At 28.9% G+C, this 22,048-nt stretch overlaps 1 protein-coding gene across 10 annotated transcripts; it reads right to left on the minus strand.

The window, feature by feature from the left end:
* Positions 1 to 1,480: 1,480 nt before the first annotated feature.
* On the minus strand, positions 1,481 to 19,423 carry shi (dynamin-1 shibire). 10 transcript variants are annotated; one of them, XR_016191854.1, is made up of 20 exons: positions 18,766 to 19,398; positions 15,643 to 15,716; positions 14,953 to 15,102; positions 13,860 to 14,063; positions 12,945 to 13,137; positions 12,744 to 12,864; positions 12,597 to 12,685; positions 12,333 to 12,532; positions 12,118 to 12,263; positions 11,884 to 12,041; positions 11,658 to 11,823; positions 11,464 to 11,586; positions 11,097 to 11,216; positions 11,012 to 11,023; positions 10,733 to 10,939; positions 8,463 to 8,641; positions 8,147 to 8,362; positions 7,752 to 7,869; positions 6,283 to 6,431; positions 3,810 to 5,832 (listed from the first exon to the last, which is right to left on the minus strand). XR_016191854.1 is itself a non-coding variant. In XM_015515510.2 (19 exons), exons 1-18 carry the CDS (start codon positions 18,927 to 18,929, stop codon positions 6,320 to 6,322), a joined length of 2,634 nt encoding a protein of 877 aa, XP_015370996.1. In that variant the 5' UTR covers positions 18,930 to 19,417; the 3' UTR covers positions 3,810 to 5,832; positions 6,283 to 6,319. The 10 variants fall into 10 exon arrangements, 9 of the variants coding, with proteins under 9 accessions (XP_015371000.1, XP_089084245.1, XP_015370996.1 ...); XM_015515510.2 differs by lacking the exons at positions 7,752 to 7,869; positions 13,860 to 14,063 and adding an exon at positions 14,381 to 14,584 and having other exon boundaries at positions 18,766 to 19,417; XM_015515509.2 differs by lacking the exon at positions 7,752 to 7,869.
* Positions 19,424 to 22,048: the final 2,625 nt, after the last annotated feature.

Here is a 22,048-nt window from a genome sequence, read left to right on the forward strand (position 1 = left end):
GCCGCAAAACAATTGGTATTAAAACAAACTTACCTTAAACATCAATTATTTTGGGCTTTGTTAGAGTCCGCGACGTGTATGCACTCCGACGCTGAAATGGAAACGCATCAGATACTGCTGAATTGAAGTCTAAAAATAATGTGATTTATGAAAAAAAAGATTGAACGGAAAACAGGATGTTTTTCGTTCATGTCTACTTTGCTATCTAATTGAAATGTTAGAATTTTTAATAGACTGCGTCCTCCGCAACGACTTTGACAATCGCCATGGATTATATTGTACTAAATCAATAAGAGAAATCCATAGATACCTAGGTATATATTATAATACTCCTTTTGTATCAACGATGCCCTTGTATACAATCTGAACATTGCAGGGCATCGGGCAATAATGAAATGAGATAACTATACCGAAATAATGCATAACTTTAAATTAAAATTATGTATAACAAAATAAAGTAGGTACCTTGGTATTATTTATTTGATTATCGATTAAGAATATTTAAGATGGTGTTTAAATGTTAGAAGCACATGCATATTTTTACTAAAATATATTTCTTTATGAACTATTAAATAAATGTGATTACTGCTTTTTAAAGTTAAAATTAAGTTATACAGTGTACACATTAATTTTCCGTACCGACCATGTCGGGTGACAGCTAATTTGTAAAATTCCAAGTCAAAATTTTCTCCGAATACGAAACTTATAATTAATTACAAATTTGTTATTTATTATAATTCATTAATTATCTACGGAAAAAGCCACCAATATGCCAATCATGTGCCACCACAATCTCACTAAACACATCTTCGTAACATAATAATATTGTTCATCATAAGGTCATGACAATTATTATAAGTAGGGCTAGGGTTTTAAAGCAAATACTTCTTTTTTCATATAGGTAGGAGATAGTAATTTAATTTTTATATACAGGCTGATATTTTTATCATGAACCACTAATTATTTCAAAAAGTATCAATGTTTTTGAAAATATTTTTTTACAAAGTTTCATGTTGTTAAAAAAACGTTTTTATTAAAAAATTATGATTTTAATATTTTTTATCCTTATAATTTTTTAAGTTTTTTACTTTTTTGAATGACAACCTAGAATTTTAATTTCATATTCCAAAGCAGAATATTTTTCTAAGTATTTTGATACTTAAAAATCGAATTTTGGACGAGTAGTTTATGAGTTATAAGTATTTTAAGTTTAGACAAGCGGAGTAGTGGACAAACATTTTGCGGGGTAACCCCGTAACACTCCACTCCGCCAATCTAAACTTTAAATATTGAATGATTAATTAATTAATTAATTCAATGACTCATGACTCATGTGACTCACGTATTAGTTATTTTTGGACGATTTTAAACAGATCAATGGGTAAACAAAATGCATAATATTAAAATATTGTGCCAAATGCTTGGATGACGAGAAAAGTTTGAGGAATTTGGGTTGAGTATAAAATAAAATAATAAAAAATAATAAAAAAAAAACATTTATAACATGTAAGTATATAACGGTAAAAAATGTTGACATAAATATAATAAAAATGGTTGTTTTACAATAATATTTTTAATATCAATATTAAAAAGCAAAATATAAAAAGTATAAACTCCTCGCGTACGCATAATGTATATGTACACATATTGTGAGCGCGACGATCGTCTGGAGTCCGTGAATTCGTGAATATCACATGTCGTGTGTGTATACAGGAGTATTCTCCTTTTGAATTGTAAAAACACACAAACACATTATTTGTCATCATCGACGTATTCAGATAATAAACATAAATATGTCATATCTGAGCGTGATAATAATTATAATATAATAATATATAGGAGGTTGTACAACATACGTAGGAACCGGAAATGGGAAATACGATTTCGTTCGTTATTGCATTTTTCTTTTCACGACACTATAATATATAATACAATATAACGCAGTCGTATCCTGTCTTCTCCGAGAAATAATAAAATAATATTAATATTATTATTATTGATGATGACATAGGGAGGAAACGAACAGGATATAATAATAATAATAATAATAATAATAATAATAATAATAATGATTATGATAATAATAATCAACAGTAGTAGGTACCCGTTGGTAACTCAACGACGAAAAGACGAGGGGGAAGCGCAAATCGATGTACGAACAATAATTATTACATTATTAATTCCGTTGAAAGTGCAGTCGATTTTGCATACGCGGAGCGGCTACTAAATTTACAGGACGCCTAAAAACAAAAATAATAATAATAATAATGATAAATTGCATAGAACATAAAATATGATTTAAAAATAAAAAATGCGTTGAAGGGATGGAAATGTTTTTAGTGGCTTGTAGTGCGGGTACGCAAGATTTTATTTCGGGTACGCCTTGTAGGTCGCTTGGAGCAGATAATATACGATGTTGATCATGATCACTTAGGGCTCGGATTTCAATGAATGTACCTCTATACCTGTTCCGGAATTACTTGACTGAATGATGCGTTTCAAGTGCATCCGCTGAATTATGTTAAGTCATTTTTAACATATGTAGTTCTAGGAATAAACTACAAAATAAAAATCACATATTCCAAGTATTAAAATATGCATTTTTTATTTTTTACGGTATAACACGAAGTTATTTGATTTCAAAACTACACGAGTGTCGGGTTCGTCTAATAATCGATTTCGTATAAAGATGTTAATTTTAAAAATACAGGTCAACCGATTTTTGTGAATATTAATTGAATAGTCAACAATTCTATGGTTAAATCAAAATACAATTACTTTAAGAATAAAATAAGTTTTATGTCGTAAATGCATTTTTGAATTATTGCGACATTTTTAGGGACTACTAATATACACCTTTCAAAAGTAAATATACTTCAAATTATATTAAAAAAATAACTCAATATGACAAAAATAAAAAATAGGGAAATATTATTTTAACAGTCGATTGATTAGACAATGAATAAAAGCGCACCATTAAATGTACCGCAAATACTGTAGGCACCTACACCATCGTTTTAGGCTATGCGTAGCGCGAGTGTGCGACCCAAGGCGAATGCAATTATAACCCATATTATATTATGTAGCGTGCAAAAAGCAAATAACAGTGTTAATTTTTGAATAATAAATATTATTCTTACTATTGTTATTATAATGACTGATGACGTTTGAAAATGGGAATTAGGCTGTTAGTAAGAAAGAAAGGTGAAATGGAAAGAACAATGAAGATACCACAATACTTCTATTAACGACGATAACGGTAAAACGAAATCCTGCAAAAGGAAGACCTTATTTGTAACTGCTACTATAAGGACTTATTATTGTACTATTTTTTTAACCTTTTTCTCGGCATAGCAAAACATAATTACTATCGATTGTAACCCCACTTTTTGGGTTTGGAATTTTTTTTCTTAACAAAACGTTGGCAGATCAAGTTAGACGATGAAAAATAGGTTAAAACTTCTATTTTTCTTTTATATAATAAGTTTATTGTACCAGAAAAAAACAGAATCAAATGCAAGGTCTGCATTTTAAATATTATGTTTTGCTACCGTTATCGTCGAAAACACTGTATTCAGACCTAGGTTACTGTAGCAAGTATAGGCCAGGAGGCCCAACCCGAAAAATCGCAACAAGTCTTTTTGTTTTTTTTTTTATCGATTATTTTTAATAACAATATTGTATAATTAATTCAATTAATTTTTTAAATAATATTACGTTATATTCACAATAATCGGTGAATAAAAAAGCCTTTCTTTGTTTTCTGTGCTTGATTAATACATAACACTACAATTTTTTTTTATAATAATATAATATAATGCGCATAACGTACAATGTTTCTTTTTTCGTTTATTGCTACAATCCGACACGTTTGTCTAAGGTACATCATTTTTTTTTTCAAGTTTCTTGTATATATAATATCCAAAGATAACAATATTATTTAATCAAATTTAAATCGATGTTATAGTAAATGGTTAATATTTAATGAGCGTTATTAGTATTACATTTACATAATATTAAAGCCAATAATCGTTTTGAGTCGGAGCTAAAACACATGGTCATTCGCCACTGTAACTTAGATTCTAAGTCTTAGAACGTATAGATGAACTGTAAGACAATGCACAGGAACCACTAACACATCATTATTGTTATTATGAATATTGGTATAAATGGTACAATAAATACAACGACGGTGAGTAGCCTAATATCAATTAACATAGGTTTATACTTCTAAATAAAAATGGCACTGTAAAAATCGATCTCTGCCACTGAATTTAGGTTATACTTAAATTTAGGGTTACTTGCAAGGTAACGGTACAGCGTGTCGTGAGTAAATTTACACAGAATTAATTACAGTGTAACAAGTATAAATTAATCACAATTGTTTGGACTTGTTATAATACGAGAGTTGACAGCAGTATTTTAAAAAATGTACTCAAACATTATGACATTATGATTATTGTAAAAAAATATTGTGATGATAAAATTCGGTTAGGGTAGGCAAGGAGTTGGTAATTATCTCGGTATGAGTATGATGTTATAGATGCCACTTAATTGCCCGAGGGTTGAAGTGGATGACTGTGGTTTTAGCTCACACTCACAAAAATTGCTTATGATTATTTGAATATTAAAAAGCAATCAAATTACTAGGAACACAAAAAAACTAGTTAGTCATGTCGTATTTCATCAAAAAAGTAATTGACTTAACAATACAATTATATCAGAATATATTATAACCTAAATATTCCTATTCTGTAACATACACTTAATGATTATCTTATTATATAAAAATTTCAAAGTCTTTTTTCCTTGTCTAATACAATTGGAATGACTTAACAATTTTTTTCAATAACAATGACATAAAATATTATGTTTAATATAAATTTGTTTTAATTGTATATTTTAAACAGCATTCAACTATTGCTTTTCATAAAATAATATAATTTTATATCGTGAAGTAATCACACTATGGATTCAGTAGTGCAAAGCCAAATATAGCAAATTAGGTAGGCTATACTTAAGTTAATTATAATATATTCTCTTTATTTTAACAGAAAAAGTTTATATTAATAAGATTATTAATTTGCCACGTCTAAGAGTAATTTATCAACAAACAAATGTAAAATATATCATTTCATTGAATAAAATTGTTTTTCTCTATGTTAATATCCATTTGTTATTACTTTATGATTACACTAGTCTCTGTATTTGACTTCAGGAACTCTGGTAACTAAATAATTAACAATACATTAATTTTAAATAGCTTCATTCTTGTATACAGACAATAAAAATATAACCTTTTCGACTTTATAAAAATAAATGCCGCTCAATAATTAAAATAACTGATTACATAATACATATTATATACTTAAAATGTGATTGTTTATAGGGATTCATGTTAGAAAAAAAAAACAGAAAACCCCTAATTGCACTTAAAATTAAATAGATACATTTAATCAATGGAATGATTATAAATAATAATAATAATAATAACAATAACAGGACCTCTTTGTCTTAATATATTATTTAATAATGAGGCCTTTGGTAATAATATTATAATAATATTAATATTATTATTTTATGTACATAACAAAAGAAAAAATTGAGTTTATGTGTAAACTTTCAATTACTAAGAATCACATTTCATACATACATCACATCTAGACTATATTTAAACATTTTAAATTAATTAGCCTAAGAGAGGGTGGATAATAAAATCTATAATAAATTATTAATTTTAATTTTTGAATTAAAAATATTTTGTCTTGTTTTTTGGCATTCGCCTGCTTCTTAAATAGAAGATAAATCAAGTCTAGACATTTTCTTCGAGTGCTGAAATTAAATAACCAAAAAAATGTTGGGATACATTTACTTTGTTTTTGAATTCCTGATATAAAAACTTCCTATGATTAATAATTATATTTATGTGTTTCACTTGTCTTAATACATTGAGTGAACAAATTTTCAGGTTTTAAACTAAGTAAATAAAATTACAGATACATATAACAATCAAAAGTATAAACTGAAAATAATTTTAACTGCTGTTTATATTTACCAGAGTAAATATAATAATAAGTATATTTCAATGATAATTAAGATAAGGTTATATTTATACTTAACAAATTAAACAAATAGAATAAAAACCATAAATATTTAAATATTTTTGCTGTCTTTGGTTTATAAACTTTTGAACTATTTTTCAATAAGCATTGCAAGACAAATGAAATACATTTAACAAAATATACACTAAAATTGACATGAATACATTTTGTATAAACTCACCATGCCATGTATACATCTAGCAAGTGAAATACACAGCTTATTTGAAACGGTTGGCAAAAGCATTTGTAAGCTCATTGACAGCTACTTGTGCCACAGCTTGGCCGACCGCTTGTTGTACACGTTGCGGTATTTGTGGCATTGATCCTCGCCTGTTACCGCCAATACCATGATAATAATATGAATATATAACTCGCGCATGGCCATTATTTAATGATTACAGACATTTCTTATTGTTAATATAATTGTTTTTTATACGATATAATAAAATGTTTAAATAAATATCAAAATCTATTTGTACCATAAACCCATTGGTATAACATAAATAAATTAGTTTAAAACTGACACCAACATTATTACCAGCAAAAGCATGTTTTGATAAATTATTATTAAAATAATATATGTAAATATGAATATATATTTAAATAAATTTTAACTGGATTATAAGCATTGAATAATATGGTGATTGCTGAATTTAGTAACATTAATATAAGTGCTTTTAATTATAATTACGTCTAGAAAAAATAAAATTTTATTGTTATTAGTTGGTTTATCTAAATATTTTAGTATCTAGTTTTATTCATAGTCAAGAAAAATTTTATTTCATGCATTGAAAATGCAATTTTAATTGCTACATAATATTATAAATTGTATCAATTATTTATTATTACTATTCTGATTATATTTCCAATTCATAAATTACCAATATCATGATATTTTATGGTTTATAGTATTGAAAAGTTATTCGTTTATTATTAAAAAATCATAATATTATAGTGTAGGGGACACATCTTTAATTTTCATATTTGAAAATATCAAAAATTAAGTAAATAAATAGTATTTTCAACATAATAAAAATGATCCAGATAAACTTTTTGAAGTATTAAGTAAAGCAAACCCTAGTTTAGAATGCTAAAACTTTTTCTTGACTATGCAACTAGAAAACATATAATGATGAGCTTAAACATTAAATAATTTCTAACCAAATTTATTATCATTTCTTAAATTGTTTTAATTATAATAAATAAATAACAATGTACATGGTCTAATATTTTGTTAATTATGAGCTAACAAAATAAAATAGTAGACAATATACCTTAAAATAGTCGAATAATATTTAATATACCTAATTCACAATCACTACCAATAATAATTGTTAAATGGTGACTGTGAGTATATTCCTAATATAGGAAATAATTATAAATTATAAAAATTAATACTTAAAGACTTACAAACTGTGAATTATTTAACAAATATTAGGTAACATACCTAGGTAAATAACATCTAATTACCTAACTATACTGATGTGCTAACCTAGACAATGAGATTAACCAACATAACGAATACAAAACAAATATATATATATATATATATATAAGTAAATATTTTTTTTATAACAAATAAATAATAAAAATACTATTATTAATCATTCAAATTGAAAGAAATAAAACAATGGACTAAATTTAGCTTACTCTGGCTTCAATTTAATGTGTATAGGTTAGTTGGTTATGAATATAGTGATTATTATTAATGAAGTTGCAGATTTAATCGGCCACCGAAGACATGCTCGACAATACATATTAACGGCGTCTGAAATGTAAAAAAACCACACCGTCGCCGTTGCTGCCTTTTACACTAAATGTTAATAGCTCAAACTAACTACATGTTAGTGAGTACTATCATTAAGTACATAGCTAACTAGCTAATAATTGTTAGTAAAGCTAGTAGTTAGCTACGCACAATAATAACTAATTTTAATAAATATATGATTGACAGAACTATATAATAATAGATTCAATTAATGGGAATTTCTATGAGCTGTAAAATCATAAATGTTTAAAGTAATTAAATGCCCAAATTGACTTACGAAGGAATTAAAGGAGGAGGAAGTCCCTGGCCACCAGGCCTACCAGGTGGAGCAGGAGGTTGTCGTCCCTGTTCAGGTCCAGGTCTGTTGGGTATCGCTGGAGCTGGTCTTCCTGAAGCTGGAGGTGGTGGAGGTGCTCTTGATGCGGCATTTGCAGGTGTCGGGTTGGAAGGCACTCCTCTACGTCCAGCACCACCGGGGCTTGGTGGAGACAACCTAAACAATTACAAAAAAATATAGAATAAAAACTTTATTAATATATATATATATATATATATATATATATATATATATAAATAATATATAACAAATATACCTCGGGTTATCAAGACTAGATGCAAGCCAATCATTCTTGACTGGTGGCGGAACAGGTGTGGTAACAGTAGCCATTGATACATCACCAATAATTCTCAATGCTTCTTTACATGCTTGGTACATGCGCATCATTTCCTCACGTTTTACAGCTTCTTCTGCACTTTCTTCCATCATTTGAGACTTAAATACAAAATTTACTGATTTAGTCTTAAAATTCATTCATTATTTAAATCAAATAATAAATTAATAACTATTTATTAATTTAAAGAAACATTAAAATAAAAAAATTTGTTTTTCAAAGTATTATTAAATGCTAAACCATTGTAGTCGGAAATTAAAAATTATTATGCCAAAATCCAATTTAAAAAAAAAATATATAATATTTAAAGAGATATTGGTAAAAATAAACAAAAAACTAAAATTACTGTGCAACGTCACTGGACTGAGCATGATCGCCTATCTTACGCATGTAAGCTGTTGAGTGAAACAAGCAATATTTACACTAATGAGATAAGCAATTACCGTAAGCCTGGCACAATAACATCACACAGCTTTTTCAATTCTTCATAAGTCATTGAATAATTATGTAAGTAGAAGCTTTTTATTGTATGCTATTATTCTTAAATTCAACATTTTTTCAAATTAAAAAACTGATTTTTGTATTTATTGCTCTATAGACGATAATAACAAGTATATTGTAATGTATAAAGTGTAATTTAATTATTAGAATTTTTTTTTTAAATAAATTCGGTACCTATCAAAAATTAAAGCTACTTTTTTGTTGAAAATAACCAAGAATTATGTATAGATTAGTACTTTCAGATAGTTTAGCCATTATGAAGAACTGCAATTTGTTGTTATCTTACAAATGCATGAAAAGCTAATTTGTGTTCAGTAGAATCAATTTTAAATTTTATACTTTGATATTAGAGCAAATTGACCTATTATTAAACACAATATTATGTTCTACCACTGATAAATATTTGTTTTTCATTTGAAATTATTTTAATAAAATTATAATAGTAAACATATTCAAATTTTGTATAAGAATCAATGTACAAACATAATGTTTATCTTATCTTTAAGTTTGATAATGATCAATTCACTCAGATATTATTATTTAAAACCAACAACATAATATTGGTTGTACTAAACACACTCTTTTATGTTGTATATTAGTAAGACAAAAACATGATATGTAGGTATAGAGTCCACTTCATACAGATGAATACTGTCAGATAACTTATATGTTCATTAGAATGGTATCACACTATCAAGTATGTTCTCAATCTACTTTCTTCCAACAGAACACTGGAGTTGACATATAAAAATAACTATGATACATGAATGAATGTTTGCTAACACTCTATTGGGTCATGTGGGACAAATACTTTCTTCTATGAACATTTTCATTTTAATAAATGATGGAAATAAAATTTCTTAAATTGTGCTTTGTACAACTGTTATTAAAATACTTAAGTATGTTCTTAATGATTTGAGGTAATTTATATTGAATCAGCATTATTTTGTTTGCCTTTATGCTGGTTATAACATTATTTGATAAATTATTACCCAGTATGAGAGTATGACCATTTAATAACAATATTCATTATAACTACTATATTTTTTATCAAAATCTAAAAAATAAATCATATAAAAAACAAGAAAATACACTTAAAATAATTTTATCATTATAAATAAATTAAGATATCGTATATATTTAGAATATTTTTATCCTTCAAGACAAATTATGAAGACAAAATACAAAGGGACTGAGAGAAAATTTATTAACTATGTATTGATAGGGTTACTATTGAGCATTTAAGCGATCATGGCATTGTTAAATATCTTTTTTTTATTATTTAGGTATTAAAAATTAGAAATAAACAAAAATATTGAGAACTAATTTAGTTTTGGACGGTGCTCTTACAAATTATCCAACAACAACTATACCATTTAGCAGGGATGGCAAATCTATGGCACGAGTACCCAAGGCAACACGCAAACAATTAAAATATTTTTATCACATATACATTTTGGCTATATTATAAAATATAATAAAGCATTTGTATTGATTTACTGCAATAGTGATCTGCGAATTCAGGGAAAGTAACCTCTATCTATCTAAAACGTAATTTTTGGCATGTAACGTTCAAATCATTTGCCACCCCTGCTATATATTATAGAATCTAGTATCTACTGTGTTAATATATTAAAACAAATAGTTGCAACATTTAACAAATTTAACAATATACATTATACATAAAATACCTGATCACCAGATGCGTATAGATGAGCTAATAATTCTCCATTAATAAAATCTTTTGAGTTGTTAATGATCAAATGCATAATTATTTTAGGGACTAGATCTCTACAAGATTTTGTTACAATTTTCATATATGAATCAACTAAATTTCTTATAGTCTCCACTTGTCTTTCCAAAACTGGATCCATAGATGTAGTCGATTCTGTACTGCTCTATAATAGTAAAATGTTAAGTTGATAAATATTTTATAAAATGTTACTGAGATATAAAAATCTGACACTAACCTCACGACCATCCTGATCGAAAGGCAAAAAAAAGATTAATTAAAAATATACACATAAAGTCAAATATCAGTTAACACAATTTTACCTCATCACTATTAGATACATCTGATGACTTTTCTGGATAAACACCTGCGCGTAAAAATGATGCCTTCCAAGAATCTACATCATCTTGTGTTTCACAACTTAATTCAAGCTGTTTGTAGTCCTAAATAAATATATTTATGTAATTAACAAAATGTTAGAAACCAATTCTCCACTGATCTTTTGAAAAAAGTTAAATACAATAATAAATTGTGATACTTATTGCCATTCATAAAATAATGGGTAAAATAATAATAATTTATTATTGATTATAATTTAGAACAAAAATTACTATGACATGAATTTTCAAATGAATTAAAAACCAGTGGAGAGTAGGCTTAATATTATACATAATTCAATTCAAAATTCACCTTGTAAACATTACGGCCTTCTGGATTAAACAATGCAAATGTATGACGGCGAGACATAAAACCTTGTTCAACATCTTTAATTTTCAATCCATCTAATGGTAACATGTACTTTTTTTCTCTTTCCTTCAAAAGTAATAATTTTTTATTTTCATAAAATATGATACAAAAAATAATTATTAAATTTAAGTACATGCCTCTTCATCTTTGAACCATGAGATGTTTTCAGACATTAACACAAACCAATAATCCCTAGATCCTCCTTTCATGATGCCCAAATTGTGTATACACATCCAACCTTTACGTATCACTTGATTACCAAGCTTATGAGTTTTATTAGAATTATCAGAAGACTGTTGTGCACTGCAAGACAATATTATATTACATAATAAATTAATAATATTCATAACTGTTGTTACACACTTTGCAAATCCAATGAAATCTTCATGATTTGTATTCATGTAAGCAAGTTCACATTCAACCAAAAGGATTAACTGTTCTTTACACATTTGTTCACGATTACGAATGTATGATGTAATGATTCGTTCTGTTTCTTCTCGTAAACGTGGATACCTAGACATCTATATTATAAAAAATAAATATTTCATGAAACAATTTTACACAAATCAAGTAAATAAATATATATAATATACATACCTTGTCTGTACAAATTCTAACTACGTTAGATAGTTCATTAACAACAAGATCAGTACATTTCAATGATGGTTCTTTCAACCTAGCAATTTGTTTTTTTACAATAGCTTCAAACGCCATATCAGGTGTGAATAAACCCACTCTTATACCTATAAGAAATATTTACATATATTATATATTTATGAATGTTAAGTATCTCATTGTGGTGTATTACACACCATGAATGTTTCTAATTGCAAATGCTATTTCCCTCCTTAATTCTTTTTCATCAATTTCCATTTTCACAATCTCGAATGGGAACCGCTCATGGAACAAACGATTAATTTTAGCACCTCCAGATAGTTCATTGGTATTTATCTGAGCAGAACCAGAACCTTCAATTGTGCGTTCAAAATCTGATTGAAGTTGTTGAATCATTCTAAATTCATGAGAATATAATAAACAAACCATAGTGTATGAATAAATAACTCAAAACGTCTTACTGTAACATTGCTTTGGTTTTAATAGCTGGATCATCTGGCCTAAAGTATTTAAACTGTTCGACATCTTTTTCTAACGTAAGTAATTGTTTCTAAAAGTAATCATATTATAAGTTATGATGAACTTTACAAAAATAAAATAAAACATACTTGTAATTTATCCCTAAGACCTGGCAATGTATCTCTAATATGATTTGTGAGCTGTTGATTCAAAACTCTTTGCAAATATGGTGTACCAAGTCTGTCGGCCATATGTCTATAAGATGGATGTCTAAACAGCAAAATTTTAATTTAGGTAGATTAGCTCTTCTGGATTTAAATTTTAAACAATACACAAAATATTCAATATACCCCAAGAAGAATTTTCTTTCTGCACTCAAAGCAGCTTTAATATCTTTACGGCCATCAATATCTTTCTGACTTCTATTTACTACACCAATGTAACCACGCCTGAGAGGCAAAAGCTTATTTTCCAGTATGTCTCTCGCATCAGTTCCTTCGTCCATCAGGTCCAATTTTGTTATGACACCAATAGTTCGCATACCTAAGAAATTAATATTATATGTTTTAATAATATACAAATCAGATATGGTGAATAAGTGCATAAAACTAATTTCAATAACAACATATTTAATTTTAAACTTAAAATAAAATATTCAACTTAAAATATGAACATGCTTTATTAAAATTAATTTAGGTCGATGGTTGCAATGGTTCAAAAATCATAGTGGATGTAATTATTTATTGTTAATGGGAAAATAATAATGCATAAATCTATAGTAATAATGTAATAAAGTAGGATTTATGATTTTATACATAGCATGCAATTTCACTACCATACATGATACATGTCTAAATAATCACATTTATAAGCGTGTGATAGATAACTTATAAAATCAATTAATATTTTAAAAATTACATAATGAACCTAACAATGAGAATGATAATTCTTAATCAAATATTACTAATGCTTAAAATTTTAACTAGGTATTCATCATTTTAAAATCATTAAATATCCAAATAAAGTGTACAACCTGATAAAGAATGCAATATATCAAAAACTCGCCACACCAATATAGGAATAAAATGATATAAATCTGATTGGTTTTATATTAATATTTTAGTTGGGTATTCCGTTCATAATTTTTTTAAATAAATAATCAATTTATACTGATTATGTTTATACAGTAAGAACAGATTATTTAAGAATTTATTAATACACAATATTAAGTAGGTAGGTAGATGGAAAATCTTATTATTTCTTACCTTCAGGGTCAACTTCTTTAGAAATTTTTAATGCATCACTGTTGGCCAAATCTTGGTTAGCTGGTGTTACAGCCAAAATTAGGCAATTATCTCGTTTAACAAAAGTGAATAACATTGATCTTATTTGTTGCTCTATGTCAGGAGGCTGGTCCCCAACAGGTACTTTGGTCATACCAGGCAAATCAACAAGGGTCAGGTTCAACACTGGAAAATAATACTAGCAAAACTACACAACGGCCACGAATAAAATCAACAATGTTGAGGAGTGTATAACTTGTTCCCTAGGCCTATACCTTGATTTATAATGAATCTTTAATGATAATTTCAATACTATTTTAGATTTTAATCAGAATAAAACCATTAGATTGGTAAGACATTTTTTTCTTATGTTTGAAGAAACAAAAAAACTTTTAAGCAAAGTACAAAGAATATTCTAAGGAAAACTAAAAAAACTACTTAATTGCTAATAGCATGACTTGGTGCAATATTTCAGATCAGGCTACTGGTCGATTAACGTTTACCGTCTGGGTCAACTTGTTTTGAAATTTGTAAAGCATCTGAAGTAGCCAAATCAGCATTAGCTGGTGAAACAGCTAGTATAAGACATGTTTCTTTTGTGATAAATTGGAACAGCATTTCTTTGATTTGTTGTTCAATGTCAGGTGGTTGATCACCCACTGGCACTTTTGTCAAGCCAGGCAAGTCGATCATTGTGATGTTTAAAACTGTTTACACATGTTATAAATAATAACCACAATAAAATGGTATGGTTTTTAAACAATATATTATAATTCAGTTTCAAAACTACTGAATAAAACTAAAAGTTTTGAAATCATAATAAATAGTTTAATACTATCATCTATTTGATATTTTATTTTTCAAATACCAAATAATCATTGTTTAAAATTTTTAAGTATTAATTAATTGGTATAATATGTTATAAACATAATTTAAAGAAATTAAAGATGTAAATTTTTTTTTAATAGTTTCTAGGTATATTATACAATAATAAAAATTAAATTAAATTTCTTCTAATCAAATTCTTTAAATTATCTTAATGGTAATGGATTAATATATTACATAATTTACTTACCATTAGGAGAATATACCCTCAAATTTATTGGTATATTAGAAATGCCTTTATTAGATCCAGTCATACGATCAGTTTCATTTTCTATTTCACGCCTAATTTCTTCAAAATCTGTAAACTTCTTTCCTTTGCAATGAAGAAATTCTCCATATTCTGGAAAATCAAAACACAATTATAGTGATGAACAACATAGGTACCTAATTAAATAGGCGCTAAATGTAAATCTCAGTTTAGTTCATTTCTTAACAAGTTTAATTTAATTTTATAATACAAATTGAATATATAAATATGGTTGATTTTGTTTAAAATAACTTAACAAATAAAAATATATTTTAACAAGCTATAATGAAGGTTAGAAATGAATAAAATTGCTTTTATTAATGATGTCAAAAAGTAAATGATTTTAATAAGTGGGATGTAATAGATGTTAAATGGTACTTAAAAAAGGTCATAATTTATTAAAAATGTATTATTAAAATGTTTTAATGTTAAATAATTCAAACATAAGATGAGTATTATTATTACGTACAAACTGTCATGTTTGTTTAGATTAAAAATGTATTTTCTATAAGTATATCATCAATGGAAGGTTATCCGATTGATTAGATCAAGTTTGAAAACAGAAAGGTATTGTTCAAACTCAGTTATAAAACAAAAATCTTAGCATTTTACATGATTTCAAATTTAACTTACCCAATGTACTATTAATCAACTGAAGAATAAGAGGACGACGAGTTACAATTCCGGAACCTCTTGGAAGAAAATCCCTAAAAAAAGAATGTTGTAAATAAAAATGTATGTATAAAACAACTAAAATATAGAGCATTTTCACTCATTTTTGAGGAATGAGCATAGACATTTGTACCTAATAACATAAAATATGTTTACATTTTAAACAAAAGTACTAGATAGTTAATATCAGTTTTTGGAAAGAACGTTGTTCATGAAAGCACATTCATAGTTAGTGAACATCACTTGTTTTTTTCCAACATGAATAACATTTATATTTTTAATGAATTTTAATGATTTTTAAGATGCTAAATTTATTTACTATTTAATAAATATATGTATATAATTTAGATACTTTAGAAAATGTATATGGTCTAAAGAAGTGGTCAGCACCTTTTTTAGACTCCCGGGCCATATTCATAAATTAAAAAAAGTTTGCGGGCCAGACAAAAATAAAAATTTTATATTCCAAATTATTTACTAAGAAAAAAAAATTAATTGTTTAAATATATTTATACAGTATGATTTTTTTTGATATGATATTCAATTAAATTTTGTTATTGTAGAATTTAAAGCGGGCCGTATTCAATACTCGCGGGCTGGATGCGGCCCGCCGGTTGCCGACCACTGGTCTAAAGTCTAATATGAGTTTATATTTTTGGTTTGAGTCCTACATTATTTTTATGGATTTTTATATAAGCTACTGGTAAACTATTCATAAGCAAAAAATAAGATGAACGACCTATTGAACGCGTTCGTTTTTTCAAAGAACGTGAACACGTTGATTTGAAAAAAAACATGAACCTGAACGAGTTCTTTTTTATAAGGAATAAACGTGAACAAATTCATTTTTTAAGTAAATGTTCTAAAAATTGGTTAATAGTCATTCAAAATGTAACTTATGATTTATATTTTGTAGAGCGTTAGAAGATTGACTACTAAAATAAAAAGTATCATAGTTGGCATTGATTGGCACACACACTAATTACACGTAGGTACCTAACAAGATTGGCACTAAAGAATAGTATGTAAAATAACTGGCATATCAAATTAAAACAATATTGTTTATATTATTGTTCCTAATCAATAGTACCTAAACTTTATTTGAAATTTTGAAATATTTTGACTGTTTTAATTAGAAAGTGGATTATTGAAATAAGGTAATATAAAAAGTTACACATGAGTAAATATGGAGCACCATATTAATTTATATAAAAAAAAAAAACAATTTACCAAAATTTCTAGTAGTGAATCAGAATATATATTACTAGATTTCTCTTTATTAAATAGGTAAAGTAGGTGGGGATAAATATAATAAACTACCATGATTAAAATGTAGGTACAATGAGAAACCAACCTACAAAACTACAAAATAATATAGATACCTACCTACCTATAATATTTAATGTATTTTTAATAATAAAGCATTGAATCTAACAACTATTGCCTATAAAATAGATTTACTACTATTATGCTTAATTAAGATGTAAAAACATTAAAAACATTTTTGGAAAATACATATTATCATCCGAACATCTACTGAGGGATAATATGAATCTAGGTTAATACATTTTAAAATTCATAATAAGATTAGTTAAAATGTTTAAAACAAAATATAAAACCTAATATATTTAAATGTGAACCTATTTCTAACTATTTTTCATAGTGCAAAATTTTATCAAATTCATAAAATATATTTATTCTTATTTGCTGTACAATTGTACTAATGCATTTTTTTTTTTAAATAGACTAGATACCTATATTTTTAGTTTATATCTTAAAATTTAACAGTCGACTGATTATTTATATATATTTTTACTAATTCATTCAAGTTTTCAACTTTATTTTTAACATGGTCAGTAGATGTTTTGTTAAAAAAAATGTCATGTGTTTATCATCACACCTTAAATAATCAATAATCATTGTTGTTATTAAAGCCATTAACAGTTTAATTATGCATTTGTGTATGAAATAGAAAAAAAATAGCTCATAATCTAAACTATAAGCTGCTTTAGGTATAGTAAAATTATATCGTCTAGGTCTGTGCACCTCGAAAGTCGAAAATTGATTAGTTACTGTAATTACTATTATCCGAGAATTTAGAGTTGTTCAAATCAAAATATCTTCAAATATATTGTTTTATATAATTCTCATGTTACAGAATAAGTTACAAATTAATAGTCAATCAATTAATTAAATGTACCTACTTAAGTTAATAATTACAAGAACACTATTATTCTGGTAGTATAGGTACTCTTTATGCTACAAATAAATTAAATGGATACAAAGTTATCATTAGTTTAGATTATAAATGATCAATTACAGTTATAGTCAAAGTACCTAAACGTTTGAAACAAACGTATATTACAATTAAAAATATTTAACAACCAATGTGAAACATACTACATATTTAAATATCAACTGATAAACTTCAATCAGTAAATAAAATTACCCATATCCAACTGCCACAATGAGGTATGTACCTGATTTAAATATTACATCAATAAGCATGTATCTACATTTAATAAATACTCTAAGGGTATTTACATATCCATCTAATCTATCTCTGTAATTCATATGGGCCAGCATCCAAATAATGAAACCTCATAGTTACGTCCCTATCATGTGGTTCCTGAATTTATATTCAACTGACTCTGATCTCATTTATGTTTCAATGAACGGATATTAAGATAATACTCAAATAATCTATACAAGAAATAAGATAAATGATAATTGTAAAATTATTATGTGTGTAAATACAGAGGTAAACATGAAACTGATATTGACCATAAGTACATCATTTGACATCACTTGAAATGAGACGACAAGGACGCTGTTGAACATTGTGCAGGTGTAACGGACAGATTTTGGATCCGTTTTAGAACAGATATTGGATAGACAGTAGACAAACATCAGATCTCTAACATTGTCAATTTTTAAATATTTTTTAAATGTATTATTCATTAAAACACTGAACACGAATCGAAACACTAAATCGAACAAAAATAGCATTCTGGCAGTCGGATACGGGCAAGTAATGTACATTGGCGAACCCAAATCATCGACGAATATCGCGTTTTGCTTTACCTTCCCACAAAGTTCTCCAGCACGGAACTTTTACCAGCGCTCTGGCCACCGACCACCGCAATCTGTGGCAAGTCCAGCTGCATGTGCACGCCCAGCTGGGTGAACGCATCTTGAAGCTTGTTCACGATGGGTATCAACTGTTCCATGCCCATGTTGCCGGCCATCGCGGACAGCGACGAAGAGCTAAAGGTAGTGTAGTGGACGTATGTTTCTCACCGGAGACGACGACGATTCAACGTCGGACTCTTAATTATTTTAAAACGCTACACCTGCTGCACGATATCTCGCGGCGGTGACGTTAACGTTAACGGCGACGGCGACGGTGACGACGACGACGACGACGGCGGCAGCGACGACACACGCACTACACACAATCACGTCTGACACCGTCCGCTGGACAATAAACGTCACCACTGGCAGCAGCAGAAGCAAAACATACGGACGGTCGACGGAAGCGATCGTTCGTACGGATACGGATGATTGTGCGTGTGCGCGCGCGCTCTGTGCGTGAGTGTGTTTGGGCGTGTGTGTATGTGTATGAGCGCGCGGCGGCAAGTGGCAACGATTACAGTCAAACGGTCAGGCTCTCTCGGATTCCGACGAATGACACCGACCGGGTACGAGCGGCGCGGAGTGCGACTGCCGGTCGACGGGCCGCTGTTCGGCACCCGAGCGCGCCCGAATTCAAACGAACCCCGCGCTGCGACCCAAACGCTACGAAGTCCGGAACACTTCTGACGCTCAAACAACCCTAGCGGAGACGGTTGGCCGCGCGGACCTGGGGCGTGCGGCCGTCGTCCCGGAACGTACCAAAGGGTTAGAATTATGTGATACACGAATCGCTTTATTTTCACCTGGCAAAATACCCAAAACGGAAGATCCCGAAAGTAAAACGTTTCGAAACGGGAAGAGGAACACCGTCGAATACGACGTCAGGTTTTGAGTCCGAGATCGAAAACGGTCCTGAGCGGCGGCCGAACAGCGGTCGTCACACCGGTGCGCGTCCGTACGGGTGGAAGAGCGCGCCACGCCCCGCCGCCAGCCTACCGGCCGCTGCGCCGCCGACGGTGACGACGAGGAGGAAAAAAGCTCTGGCGACGAGGTTGACGACGCCACCGCACCAAGTTATACTTTACGCACGACCGCGACGGCGACGACCCTTTATCGATTTCCTTTTAACCGTTCCGCATTTCCGCACTTGGTGCGTGCTATATACATGTCATAATAATATGGGAAACGCAGAAAATCCTTACCCACACTCATTACACATTGCATAGTGATTATTATTAATATATCGCACAATGAAAAATGCATAATGTACGAGCGTCGGAGCATATTATACGCGATTATTATTATAATATGTCGGTGTATTATACGCGATACGCCCACCTAAAATCGTGATACTAATAAGTAATAACTAATGATATAATATTTAATAATACACAGATCGTCGAATCCTCTCGCTTATCGAAAACGCGAACGGTATTATAAATTATAATAACATAGATATTGTATTTGTCGTAATGCAATCGTTTAATACATGTATACATTAACGTGAACGCAGACGCGTGCGTCATTGTAATCATATTATTTGTATTATTGTTAAGTCGTTATGTACGAGTAAATTGTAAATAATATTATTGTAATATCGCTGCAAATTATTTATTCAACGCTGACAATCGACAAAAAAAAGTTAAATAATAACCACGCAGACGTGTGAAAAAATTTTACACCTGGATTCATATAATATAATATTATATGTTATATTATTAAACCTTATGGTTGTATTATTGTTTGCCATTGTCGTATAATCACAGACACTCTGACTGTTTGAAATATTTTATATTATTTTCATATAGTTTGTGGTAAAAACTTATCACTTATAGACTATAGTGTTGTACCCGATGTACCTACGCATGCGGCAGACGCTGCTGTAACGGACAGATATGCACAACTGCACAAGTGTCACCGCGGGAAATGGTGCCCATGCAACTACCTACGACCGATATAATATAATAAATAGTAATATACTAATATATAATATATACCATGCTATATAAAATTTGAGTGTGCGTTACAAATAATTTGATTTATTATTATTATTATTGTTAAAATATTGCCGTGTTTGGCGCAAAAAAAATCAGGAGCCGATATACATGAAATACCTATATAGTTGATCATATTAAGTGTATAACATTATTTTTGAAGATTTAATAGGACACTATCTAGTATCTGTCTATATACCGTCGGAGGTACGAACTGGGTTTTCCTGATTTCCTTCGCGTATATTAACCCCTCTTTCGCCTCCAAAAAATGTTGTTTTCATGACAACAGAAACGTGAAAATAAATAAGTCTTCGTCTCGGGATCATTAAAAAACATAACACGGTGTGCCAAAAAAAATACCTAGCTACTACATAATAAACGTCCGTAACGAAATGAATTAATAATGGTCACAAATCGCCACGTTTACGTATAGGTATTGTCATAATATATGGAGACGAATTTCGTCGAATATTCATATTTCATATATCTATAATAGAATATATCGCATCACGATTTCCTTCAAAAACATTAAGTATAATAATTAAAAATTTTTATTTTTATATAGAAATTCAATACGAATTATACACTCCAGTGGCATCCAAACCATATTTTTCTTGTGTAGCAAAGTTTAAATTTACATCATTTATATGCCCTCGCGAACGCCTTCATAGTCCAATTTCAGTGGGACGATGATTATATGCGTATAAATAGTATTTGGTTTTATATATTTGTAAACTTTTAGTGTCTTATAAAATATATTAAATAATGCAAAATACAATACCTATAATAGATATCACCCCATCAAGAGACCGTTTAAAATAAATCATAGTAATTAGTATATAGTTAGTAGAAGCTAGTCTTTATAAACGAAAAAAAAGTGACAAAAATTAAAAGTAAAAATAATGTAATTAATTACACCATGGCAGATATAGGTATGTATTTAAAGTATAAAAAAGGTCGGAAAAAAATAAATACATTAAAGTTTTGACCGAAGTTATATTGAAATTTTTACCTGGCGAGCTCACCGAGCGCTCCTCATCTGCAGGTTAATCATCACTATCCACTGAACAATGTCACCCTGTAATGAATTTCAGCGGTAACTTTTGCAACCAACATAACCATGTTACTCTCGGCGATCCCATAGAATTCGATACTTTGACCACGAATACTACCAAAAATTGACCAAGAGATTCCCGAATCAGCAATCTGTGGTTGACAGACCGATACATCTTCGTACT

Source organism: Diuraphis noxia, unplaced genomic scaffold (genome assembly GCF_037042655.1).
Source record: "Diuraphis noxia isolate RWA-SAM2 unplaced genomic scaffold, SU_Dnox_SAM2 contig0005, whole genome shotgun sequence".
Classification (NCBI taxonomy): Eukaryota; Metazoa; Arthropoda; class Insecta; order Hemiptera; family Aphididae; genus Diuraphis; species Diuraphis noxia.

Excerpts from the sequence above, each read along its gene's own strand:
- shi (XM_089228117.1), bottom strand. The coding sequence starts at position 18,929 with ATGGCCGGCAACATGGGCATGGAACAGTTGATACCCATCGTGAACAAG. Across the intron at positions 8,642-10,732 it reads TATACGCATCTGGTGATCAG|TCTCAAATGATGGAAGAAAG; the intron begins GTATTTTATGTA and ends TTTGTATTTAAG. Across the intron at positions 6,432-8,146 it reads CCTCCTCCTTTAATTCCTTC|GCGAGGATCAATGCCACAAA; the intron begins GTAAGTCAATTT and ends TGGCGGTAACAG.